The sequence below is a fragment of the Netta rufina genome, assembly GCF_964035555.1.
Source record: "Netta rufina genome assembly, chromosome: 11".
Lineage (NCBI taxonomy): Eukaryota > Metazoa > Chordata > Aves > Anseriformes > Anatidae > Netta > Netta rufina.
In genome coordinates this window covers 22,673,898-22,686,314 of record NC_140134.1, presented here as the reverse complement: position 1 = coordinate 22,686,314, position 12,417 = coordinate 22,673,898, and the positions used below count along the sequence as shown (strand labels likewise).

Here is a 12,417-nt window from a genome sequence, read left to right as displayed (position 1 = left end):
GCCGGGCCGAACCGAGCCGGGCCGGGCCGGGCCGGCGCTCACCAGCACGGGGCTCGGGCTCCTTCGGACCGGCAGCCGGCGGGCGAGCACGCCGAGGCAGGCCTGCTCCGCGTCCTCCTCCGGGCCCGCGCTCTCGGGCTGCGAGTCCGCCACGATCAGGCAGGGCGTGCCTCGCTGCGAGAGGCCGGGGTCCGGCTGGCTGCCGCCGGGATCCATGCGGGGCGCCGCGGGAGCAGCAGCGCGCGGCGCAGCCCACCCGCCGCGGCCCTACGGCGCCCGCCCGCCGCCGCCCCGCGCCACGCTTCCCGCAGCCGCCATCTTGCAGCGCGCGGATTGGCGGCGCGCGACCGGCCCGGCCCGCCCCGCGCCGCCGTTCCGAGGGAGGCGCCGTTACCAGGGAGACGGCGGCTGGGGCGCCGCGGGACGAGCGGCAGCGGAGATGCCGCGGCCCCCGCGCCCTTCAGCGGGAGGCGCCGCGCACGCGGCCTCTCCGTGAGAACCGGGGAGAGGGGAGGGGCGGGGGCAGGGCAGCCGGCCCGCCAGAGCCCCCCTGCCGAGCGCCCTTTGTCGTTACTGGCACGCGAAAGCCCGGAGCTCCTCCAGGTCCGGCACGGAACTGAACGCCGCTCATCCCGGACAGCCGTGATGCTGTTCTATGTAAAATTCTAGGCACCCGAGGGAAGTGAAATGCGATTCATTTTCCTGCGTTAATACCAACGGTTACTGGAGAAGCTTGGGCGCAAGTTAAGACCACGTGGTTGTCTTTCAGCTGTAGAGCTAAACTTTTTGCTAAAAATTAGTTTGAACAGACTAATTCAAATCCTCTTTTGCAACTCTTCTTTTTTACTGCTGCATCTCTCCATGTGTTATAGATGAGAATTCTATGTATTTTATTTAAAAATCTGTTGTAGAACTGAGAACAAAGAAGACTGAAAAATAATACCTGGCCTGGAAAAAACTGGTAGTATTCAAAGTTATAGGCGTGAAGTCGCACATGGTAAAACCCTGAAAATAAGAGTTCATGTTAACAAATTTAACATGTAATGTGAAATCCAAGCTTGGACACTCATGTTAAGAATGTTAAACGAGCTATAAATATTTACAGTTCTCACGGAGGAAGGATGCTTTTTTGGCTGGCTGTTCACCTCTCAAAAGATGCTCCTTTAGCACACATTAAATTGTGTTAGTAAAGCTTTTTCTGATACACTAGCTTCCAAAATATGTACTACTTTGGATAGCGTGTGAAGTTTGTCCTGATGCTGAAGCACGCCGTGAGGCCTCTGACTACTAAATCCTCTTGAAAGCTGAAGTTGTTGATAGGCTTTTGCTACCCATCTAGAGAAGCCAGAGTTCATCTTCACAACATGCTTTATCCCAGGAACCCAACAAGAATACCAGGTTCCTTAAAGGACGGTTAGCAGTCTATGATCCCTAAGTGGCTCAGAAGTTTTAGAATGGGCTCTTGCAGTCTGTTCATTTTTTTTTTTTCATGCAGAATTCTGCCTCCATCAGACTGAAAGCATTTTAGATGGTCTTCCTTTGTGCTTACTCTCAACATTAAAACCGTAAAATTCCACAGTGTTTTGGTGAAGTAGAAAGTAAAGCTGCCTTCTAAAGCATAGGTGTTTAGCATGAGCCCTCATCTTTGGGGAAAGTTTGTGGTACACCACTACTGATCCCAGCTGGACTTACTAATGTTTCTAACCTTGCTACTGTGTTCCACTTCAGTGTTTATGAATATGCTCCTTTTCTTATAGAGAGAATATTACACAACTGTATCTTTCCTCACATCATCTTTTCCAATTCTATCATGCCAGCAGCACTTTTTTTATTAGCTTTTCCTACAGAATACATGTTCTTCATTAGAGCACTTGAAATGTCTACCTAAGCCAAGTCCTTCTTCAAAATCCAGACCTTCATTTGAAGGTGCTTTTACAGTAGATACTGTTAACACTAACAGGGAGGGAAAGTCAAAGGAATTGTGTTGTAACAACAGAAGTACATGTAAGTGGACAGAATTTATCTCTGGAAAGAAAAAAAGGGCAGAAAAAACAAAGAATGGATCTTGAGAAACAGACAACAATAAAACGGTAACTGGCAGGAGGTAAGATCTTATGCCACAAAAGAAGTTACAAAGGGATGGCAGTCTTTACTAAAGGTACAAGTGCAAACTATCTTAATACAAAGAAAGGATAACCCTGTACACCACAGGAAACTAATTTGACTCAGGTATGACATGCAAACATGGAGGAAATCATTCTGGCTTTCGTAAAAGATCAGTGTAAAAGAACGTCAGAAGCATATAGGGACAAGAATGAAAAAAGCAAAGGCCCAAAGATAGAAACGGTCCAAGAGCAAGAAGAAAATTATTTTATGGACATATTAGCAGGAAAACAACAACCAGAAGAACCATTGGTCTGCCATTTTCTGAGGGGATGCTGCTGGGAGCTCAACGTCAAGAAGGCTGAAGCATGTACTGCTCTTCTCTAAAATGGTTATCAGAGAACAGGAGCTAGCTCAGTTAAAAGACAATGACAATGGCCAAGACTTCACCCTTAAAGCCAGGATGAAACTTTTTAAAGAGTGCTTATCTAAGCCAGATACTTTAAAATCTGTTGAGCTTTCATTTTAAAACATGTTGTCTTAGCAGTTACCTTCTAGAACTCCTGGAGGATAATGGGGTGTCTGAAGACTAGAAGTGTCAAATGTACCAGTCTCTCAAAATTCCTTTAAGATCTCTGAAAACGTTGATAACATATCAAACAAATTACCTGTTTGTACCTAGAAGGTAATAAGGAGATGAGTTAGCAACCAACATAGATCTGCAAAGACAAAGCATATAATACCTGATTTATTTTCATGCCAGAACAGGCCTTACAAACAGAAGAAAAGTGGAAGAATAGCAACTTGACTATAGTACAACTTTCAGCAATATCTGTATGGGGTGATCATAAGCAAAAAAGGGATGCATACCTGTGATGAAATTTCAGTAACATAATTATAAAACTTACACTTTGACATTGATTCCATGTCAAAATGTAAGTAAGTTAGGATGAGAGTCCAAATGTAGATGTGCTGTGAAGGGATGAAAGACACAGACAATATGTCCTCGTTGGAGTTCTTGAACCAACTCCTGCAGCGCCGCGACCTTATCTCTTGTGAGTGGCCATTGATCCACCCATACTGGAGATTCCCTTTTCCATGCGAGATGGAGCATCAGTTGAATTTCTTGTATCTTAGAGAGTTTGCAATGGACAGTTGAAGCTATAGTTTATTTTATTCTGAGCATTCCTTTCTAACATAGTCTACTAATTGGGATGGAAAAATGAGAACCAGGTCTCCTAGTACTCATAATTACTTTCACTTTGAATCTATTTCTCTGTGTCTCAGAGCAGCCTCAGGTCCTATCCTCAGATGAGGATAGTATTCAGATGGAGAACACCGAATTTCCACAGGTATCTTAAAGGTGGCTGTAGCGAGGTGGGGGTTGGTCTGTTCTCCCACGTGCCTGGTGACAGGACGAGGGGGAATGGGCTAAAGTTGCGCCAGGGGAGTTTTAGGTTGGATGTTAGGAAGAACTTCTTTACCGAAAGGGTTGTTAGGCATTGGAACAGGCTGCCCAGGGAAGTGGTGGAGTCACCATCCCTGGAGGTCTTTAAAAGATGTTTAGATGTAGAGCTTAGGGATATGGTTTAGTGGAGGACTGGTTAGTGTTAGGTCAGAGGTTGGACTCGATGATCTTGAGGTCTCTTACAACCTAGAAATTCTGTGATTCTGTGAATACCAGATCTTGATTTCAAGTGAGAGTTAGATACAAGAACTAAGGCACCTAATAAGATACCTAGGCTTACTAAAGGACTAAGGGTGTTACCTGTCTTTGAAAATCTAAGTTTAAGTATCGTACTCTATTATCACAGTTGCTATTGTTCACAAGGGAAAAAAAAACAAACAAGTAAACAAACAAAACCTGCCTGGCCGATTCCTGTACAAATTATCCTTTGCTCTACTAACCCGGGAGTAAACACTGCATAGTCTACAGCATTCTCAGGGCCTGCGAGTCCGACGGCAAATAAGAACGCCCGGTATGCTACAGACCCAGAGGTCACTAAAGGCTGCCGTGCTGTTTAACATGGAAGATGCCTGGAGCTAACTGGAAGCCCTTGCGCTTACAGCTGACCTGGGGCAACTGCAGAGGCAGCGCGGTCACCGCCGTCTCCGCGTGCACGTCCCACAGCTCGCTGCTTGCAGCGCGCGGGTTAGCCCTGCTCCCCGCCACTGGACGCGTCCCCGCGCCTCCGCAGCCGCCCGGGACCCGCCCCCGCGCAGAGCGCTTCGCGCCCGCGCCGCGCCCTGGCCGCGTTCCCGCCCCCCCGGCGCGGCGGCCAGGCCCCCGCGCGCCCCCGGCCCGCCGTCGGAGCTCCCCGGACAAGGCCTGCGCAGCGCCCCGAGCCGCGGCGGCGAGGCCGTCCGAGGCCGGCCCGGGCCCAGCGGCGCCCCGCAAGCGCCGCCGCGGAGCTGCTCCGCGACTTCCGCGCGCTTCTCACGCCCGCAGGGACGGAGCCGCCCCGGCCGCAGCACGGAGGACGCGGCGGCCGCGAGCGAAAGGGGGCGACGGAAGGGGGAGGCCGCGGCGCCGCCCCAGCCCCGGCCGCCTGTACCTGGTCGCAGCCGGGAGCCCGCGAGCGGGGCCAGCGTCGGCGCTTCGGTCTGGGGCTGAGGCGCCCGAGCCGCATCCCCGTCGCCGGCTGGACCCGCCCCGCTGGCGGTAGGGGGCTGGGCCCCGCCCGACGCCCGCACCTCGGCTTTGCGGCTGGGGCCTGGGGCGGCCGGGGCGCTCAGGCGGACGGCGGGGCCCGGCCGGCCCCGAGGCCCGGAGTAGCGGGGCCCTCCCCAACGCCTCCGAGCCGCCTGGCCGCAGCCCGAGCCGCGGCGGGCAGCAGGGAGCCGGGGGACGTACCCGGAGGCTGGGGCCAAACGCCAGGCCTGGGTTCACAGGAGCTGGTGTGGTCTGGGCAGCTTGGGGCGTGTGGGTCCTGCCGCAGGCCGGCAGCCCTGCCACCTCTACTGCAAACACAGGCCACCGGAGCGGGAGGCTCGTCACCCAGCAGAAGGTCTCCGAAGCACTAGAGACACAAAACAGACCGTGTCTGCCTTCCCGCATCAGCACGGTGACCCCAGGGCCGGCAGCCCCCAGCACAGCACTCTGCTCTGTGTCTTTATTATCTGCCAGATGGCAAAAGAAGAGCCAGACCGAGTACTTCACAACTTACTGAGGTGACAGAGCCAGGAACTTGGTGCTTTCCTCCAGGGTTCCGGAGGACATGCTGAGGCGCAGCAGCATCCTTGGTCATTGCCCTGGCCTGCGACCAAAGGCCTTGATGCCATCCCCACAGTGTGGAGAGTCAGTGAGCTTTTACAGTCTTGGCCTGTACTGGCATCTCACCAGCACCACAGTGCTGACGAAGTGGCACAAGCTGACCAAGAAAAATGGAGGCATTTAGGTATGGGTGTGGGAGAGGAGCTTTTGGAGAGCTGATAGAATTTTAGACGTGGAGTCCCTCCTCGGAACACAGATTCAGAAAACACAGTGTATGACATCACACATTGCACATTTGATCCCTACCAGAGCCTGGAACTCTACTGTTTGTTTCCTGAGCTAAAATACCTTCGTCATTCTTGGAGGCCATGGCTGAAAACAAGGTCATGGGTTTTCTGATAAATTTACGTGGGAATGTGGGAGAAGGAAAGAGATCAGTGCATACGCCATTTTGGCCACTGTCATCCCAGAAAGCCACATGCCATCCAGCCATGGATAGTGAACACAACCCATACTCATCCCATCCCTGTGCTTTCATTAAACCTAGTCATGCCAGTACCCAAAGGGAGTTGCTCATGGTGGCAGCCAGGAGTGACAATCCCCTCTCAACTGTCTCACCTTTAGCCTCATACCAGCTCCCTGCTGCACTGTCCTTGTCACCTCCTCCAGGACCATGCCAAAGCTTAATTAATAATTAAGAATGATTAACTTGGCATTTGTTTTTAACATTAAATCAGTTTCAGAACAGTGTACAAAAATTACACAATGGCCCCTAGAGGGTGCCCTGCTGACATTGATGTCCTTTTTTGTTGAGAAAGATTAATTCTGGATCCTGAGAAAACGCTTCCTAAACTTCCAGTGGCTCGATTCAAGAGTAATATATGGCCAAGTGACACTATGTTTCTATCAAACTTTAAAGGAAAACTAAGATAATTTTAAATAATTTCGTACAGACGGATACATGACTGCACGACTTAGACACATTACTCTGACTTGTGCTATAGGATAAATATATGTAAACAATTACTTTCCTTGTGTTACCTTCTGAGACATGAAAGTGGAGGACTCTGCTTCCCTTGATGTATTTGTGGTATCATGAACTCCTTAGGCAGCAGGCCTGAGGACCGCTTCCTTAGGTCACAGCAATGCCCACCTTGCAGGATGGTCTCTAAGTCAGTCCCAGAGGGTAAATGAAACAGCATTTTTTGTAGATACTCTGTTCTGATACCTTATTCCTTATTGCACTTCTTTGTCAAACTTAATTTTAGTCAGATATTTCTTTATTTAACGTTGGCTTATTTCGCCTTTTGTTAATATTGAATTTCAGTGCAAACATAGAAGAATTGATCACTTAACCACTGTTCAGAGGCTGTGTACTCTAGAAGTAGTAGAGCACTGAAAGGTATACAATGGGACAAGTGTCAAGCATTGGTATTCAACAATGCAGTTTCTTGCTCTCCTATGACCTTCAGGCAAAGGGCCTCAGCATTAATCCAATATATGTATATTCTTAAGTTGTGAAAAGACTGACTCCAAAGATGTGCTCATCACGTGAATGTAACCAAAGAACAAACAAACAAACAAAAAGGGTGGGTACTTAATCATGTATGCCGTACATAGCTAGCAATACCACAGCCAATAAGCTTCCATCTTGGGCATGCGTGTTAGTTATTGGCTTACATATCACTTATGTTAGGCATAAATATGCCTAATATTCAGTAACATAAAAAGCACCATGTAATACCGAAGTTTAACTGTTTACCTGCAAGCCAGGATCACACAGTTTCTCTGCTCCTTCTTCTGGAGAAATTTTAGTATCACAACCTGGCTTTACCAAGCAAGGGAAATTGTGAAAGACATGCACAGATATGGTGGAAAGTGTAGTATCATAATTTCTTTGCACTGTTCAGTGAGGTTGCTGGCAACATGTACGGCTCAGTCTTCAAAAATCTATTCCATTTCTGCACATTTTTTATGCTTGTGCTTTGCCTGACTGTTTCAAGTACATTATTTTAATTGTTTTTAATTACGAGGAATGATTAAACAAAGAGGTAAGAATTCTGGCCACTTTGTATTTAATATTTAATGCATTAAAAATCACCTTGGGTTCAAACAGGAATTGCTGCATCAGCACAAATTAGTACCTTCCTTGGTCTGATAAACATCTACTTTAATTCAAAAGCTCTGCATCATTGGAAATGACACAATGAATACACAGTGATAATTTTATAGGTAGGTAAATCCCTGTCTTGATCAGAGCTGCAGTCATTCCAAATTTCACAGGAGACATTCAGTATCTTGCAAAGCCTTCTGTACAACAGAAGTTGGAAGAAAAGCAGGACTGCTCCAATAAATCATCCAGAGGGCTGAAGAGAAGCAAAACATATTAATTAAAAATATATATCAAAAATTAAAAAAAAAAAAATGGTTTGGTCAAACTGAAGGGCTTAGCTGTCTGTTTCTCTTTCTGTATCTTACAATACAACTTGGAAGTGTCAGTATAAATGGCAAAACAGTTCCATCTCTACAAGGAAGCATTACGAATGCCGGGCTCTTCTGCTCCAAGGACAGCTGTGATTCCTGCAGGTGAGATCAGGACCTTTATAAAGAGCAGAGTCCCTTTAGGAAGTCACCTATTGTTCTCTGCTACACAGAAAGGTCACAGCCAAAATTAAATTATATTTTACCTTGGTTAAAGGCAGTAGCCTTATTCAGATACTGCCATAGATCTCTGGCTCCCAGAAGTAATTTTATTCATATGGTCATTTTTAGCTAGGGAATAGAGAAAGTCAGCATTCCAGGCTAAAGGACTAAGATAATGAAATTAAGTAGATTGTTCTTCCTTTGATATTATGAAGATCCTATTTATGCTCTTTTGAGCCTGTTTTTTAAATCCATTTTTATAATGGTCATTTACCTGTGATTCATCAGCTACCTCTGTTCAGAGATACTGCTGTCTGCTTTTGCAACCTCTCATTCTGTCAGCACCTGATGCTTGTCAGGACCTGTGGTATCTGCACTCAGCCCCAGTCAGCTTGTGATGCTTCACAGGGGTGCCTATTACTGCCATGGTGCTTGAAAGCAGAAATTTGCACGTTAATTGCTCTAATCTATTGGATGCATCTGAAATGTGGATTTACAGGGAAAAGGAGGAAACTCTTAGGCTAGAAATCCCTCCTTTCGCTACCTGATGCAGAGCACACACACTAGGGCTGATGAAATGTAACACCAGTATGGCTGCACTGCTACTCCATTTCTGTTGTGACCACAGAGAGATCCGATTTACATCAGAAAACAACAGAAACGACGTGATTCTATCATTTGCTAAAGAACATGCATTGATCACGCTATGAAAACACCTTTCTTAACTGTCCTCCCAAGAGGTTCTTGTCACTATGGTACAGGACCATGCTTGGACGTTCTTTTTAAGCTTTCACTATAGTTTGCGTGCCTCCTGTTTCTTTTCCCCTTGGCAGAAAGCCAGCTGGAGGAGTCTCTCTGCACTGCAGTGGAAAGCTGCAGCTCTGGAAAGCTACCATGTCAAAAATAAGCAGCAAATGTTAAGACTGAATCACCTGAAAACAGAAGGCATTTCTACCAGCTGGTGTAAAAATCTCCAAAAATCTTGCATCTTCATATTTGCCCTCCGTGATCTACAATCCTACTTTCAAGATAGAATTTATTGTACGCTGATGTTTATTTGCAGGTTTCTCTCTTTACTCATGTATTTACTTGCTTCCATACAATCCCTTGAGACAAATCAAATTAATGATGTTATGCAAGGTACAACACACAAAAGTAAGTTAAACTGTTCTGATGCACTAATTCTCTATTTGTAAGATTTATTTATTAAATATCATAGCCAGCCACGTCGCCACAATGTAATGTAAAAAACAACCTATTGCAGCATCCCCTCACTCATCTGTTGAGAGTGAAGATCTCCTTTTGAGTAAAGATCTCAAACTGAGAAACTGTGTAAGCTAGTTACATCTCCAGTAGTCCGCAGAAATAACTGTTCTGGATTTTTCCCTCTTTCTGTGGCTGGCTGTTTTCCCAACTAGCTTCTCACAGAGGCTTATGACAGTACGGATTTTCAGATTCATATATGCTTGCCAAAATGCCGTCTGAACCTTCTGAGGTTTCAGCTGTGTCCCCTCGGCAGGCTTGGCAAGTCACAAAGGAACAAAGCAGGACAAGACACAGGTTTATCGTCAAGCCTCTTAGACTGTAGCTCATCTCTGTGGAAATCTTGCAGACTGCAGGGGGCAGAACCTGACGCTGCTTTAGGAAACACTGCAGATTATTTCTGACTTCAATCTTGTTTTAAAGTAGCTGGGATGCCTTTCCACTCAGCTTCATCAGCACAAGATGTCTCTCCATTCCTTCGTCACAAGAGACATGGATTTTACTACTTTCCGGTGCTTCTCCCTCGCTCGGCACACCGAAGTCTCATACACTGTGTTTGCTTGGTTGTTCCACATACTGCACTGAAGTGCTTTCAAGATGTGGCTAGCTAGAACAGACTGTTAGGGTTGTGGATCTGTGTCCTGAACTAAGGCCCTCTCTGGTCACTCTGCATGTTAAGAAGTCCTGTCTACACAGCAGGTGACTGTTCACAACCACTGTTTTACACCCGAGGGTAAAGTTCAAAGAGATTTTTCTTGTATACCCTGCTTCTGGAATCTAGGAAAGCTCATCATGTACCACTGGAGACAAGTACACGTCTGCAACTGAATAGGGAAAAGAATCGCCAGGAGACAACGATCTCTCTGTTCTGTTTACTACCGCGGGACAGAGAAGAAGGAAAAGTAAATGATGGCAAGCCTGGGCATCTTTTAGCACTGCTGGCTTCCATGATTTTATTGTGGATATTGCAATAACCCAATACGGGGCACTTAACAACCTCTGCGGAGTTTAAGCAGTACTTAAGCAACTCTCTCCCGTCAGATCAACAACGATTATTCTTTCACAGGCCGTGAGTTCGGCTCACGGCTCGACCGGCTCACGGAGCGCTGCTGCGCCTGGCCGGGGACCGGCAGCCCCGCCGCCCTGCGGCCCGGGACAGCTCGCGGCAGCCGCCGGCCGGGTAGCGACGGCGCCGCGCTTGGCGCCTGCGGACGGCGCGGGTTCGGGCAGGCCGGCTGCGCGCGGCCCGCGCCACGAGCTCCCCGAGCCGGCGAGGAACCCGGACCCGAGGCTGATCCCGGGCCGAGGCGCGGGGCCCCGGCCCGCGGAGGGGCGCGGTGCCGCCGGGCCCGGCTGCGGCCTCGGAGGCCGCGCCCCCTGAGGCCGCGCCCGCGTTCGCCGCAGTAGCGCAGCAGCGCGCGCCGGCCGGGCCAAGCGGGGCGGAGCTCGGGGCTCTTTAAGAGCCGTGCGCCAGTCACGGCGCGCTGCAGCAGCGGCCGACGGGTTGCCATGGAGACGACGGCCGGGCCGGTCGCTATGGAGACGGCAGCGCCCTGGCTGCCGGGCGGGCCGCGCGGCCGGGAGGCGCGGAGGCACGCGCTGCTGGCGGTGATCGGCGAGGTCGGGACGGAGCCGGAGCGCGGGGCGCTGCGCGGCGCCCTGGAGCGCGGTGAGGAGCGGGGCCGGGCGCCGCCGCCGCCGCCGCCTGAGGGGCCGCGCGGGGTGCCTGCCCTGCCGCCGCGCCGCCGGGAGGCGGACGCCCGGCCCCAGGCGGAGCCGCCGCCGGGTCGCAGAGCTTCGTCCTCGGCCCGGGGGGACGGGGCGACGGCGGAGCGGGGGGGCAGGTGTCGGCCGAGGCGGCGCGGAGCGGGGCGGGGGGGCCTCGGCGGCGGGGCCGGGCGTCATCTGCGGGCGGGAGGCGGCCGGGGCTCTGCTGCTGCTGCAGGCTGGCGTGCCTGCGGGCGTTCGGGCCGCGATCGGCGGGGGTGCTTGCCCTTTTTCCTTTTTCCCCTCTGCGAATTCTTCTACTTGCGTTAGCCAAATGCCTTCAGCGCTGTGCGCAAATGTCCGGAGTTTGAAGGCGTTCCGTGGTTCTGGAATCTCCACCTCAGTAGAGGAGCGGTAGACCGGGCCTTGCTCCCCTCGCCCCCGAGGTTCCTCCTGCCGAGGCTTTGTCTCGCCCGAGTGACTTCTGCAGCTGCCGGCGGGGGCCTGCGGGCGGAGGGGCTGCGGGCGGCCAAAGCCCGGCACATCGCAGGGCGAGGCGCGGTGCCGGCCGCCCGGCTGCAGCTGGCGATCGGCGCTGGGCGCTGCCCGGCGCCCTTGGCGAAGGGTCGTTGTCGGTGCGATTGGCCGCGGGGCCGTTCCAAGGGCCGGGGGCCGGGCGGTGGGGCGGGACGGTAGTTCTTGCTTTGCGGCAGCTTCTGATGGTTCCGAAGGAAAAAGAGAGGTTGGATTGCCGGCTCCGTGAGGACCTTGCGGCGGGGGAGGGGGTCCTGTTTCATCATGCAGTTTAGCGCATCACTGAGAAATGAGGGGTAGCTCATACGCTTGGAAGTTGGTATGCGCTCCCCTCGTTTCCAAGGTGCGTTGTCTTAAAAGATGCCAGTGATGTAAATATTGGCCACACTGCGCTATTGGGAGATACTTCTGTGGGTGTGTGCCTTTTGACCATCAACAGTACTAAGGGACAGACAGACGGTGTGATTTAAGAAGGGGGTGTAAAAACGTCGTGCCGTGTCCAGTTTCTCCACTTCAGCATCTTTACCATCCACCCGTCTTTGGCAGGCCACTTACCAACTACTGACAGTGCTTCATTCCATTTTCCGAGGGACAACTCTATTCAGCAGGGATAGATCGGATTTTGACCACTTAGGCTCTGAGAGGCTTTGAAGGGCTGCTCCTGCTTTCTGCACATCAGGATGGCTTTATTTGCTTGGGACTTCACTGAAATGGTGTGCCAACTTCCATCTCGATCCCATTTTTGAACGAATCTTTGAAATAGTGGCTGATTGGACTGTAAACTAATGGATTGAAATGCCAATACCCTAGGAATTCCAGAAAAAATAGATGCAAATTTTGCAATACGGATTGTTAAGTGCCATAACACATACAAATTCTACAGTTAATTGTGTCTGACCAGAAATGAAATCCTGTCAAGTGCAGCCATCTTTTGGCATAAGAGCTATTTAAGC

The 12,417-nt window shown here is 50.4% G+C and overlaps 1 protein-coding gene across 3 annotated transcripts in view; it reads right to left on the bottom strand.

Moving 5' to 3' along the window:
* TP53BP1 (tumor protein p53 binding protein 1) overlaps positions 1–307 on the bottom strand; it is a 40,176-nt gene extending 39,869 nt beyond the window's left edge. For all 3 annotated transcript variants that reach the window (XM_084293166.1, XM_084293167.1, XM_084293168.1), the window contains exon 1: positions 43–307. In XM_084293166.1, the coding sequence (XP_084149292.1) occupies positions 43–216 (174 nt within the window). In that variant the 5' untranslated portion in view covers positions 217–307. The remainder of the gene's footprint in view (positions 1–42) is intronic.
* Between the last annotated feature and the right edge of the window lie 12,110 nt (positions 308–12,417).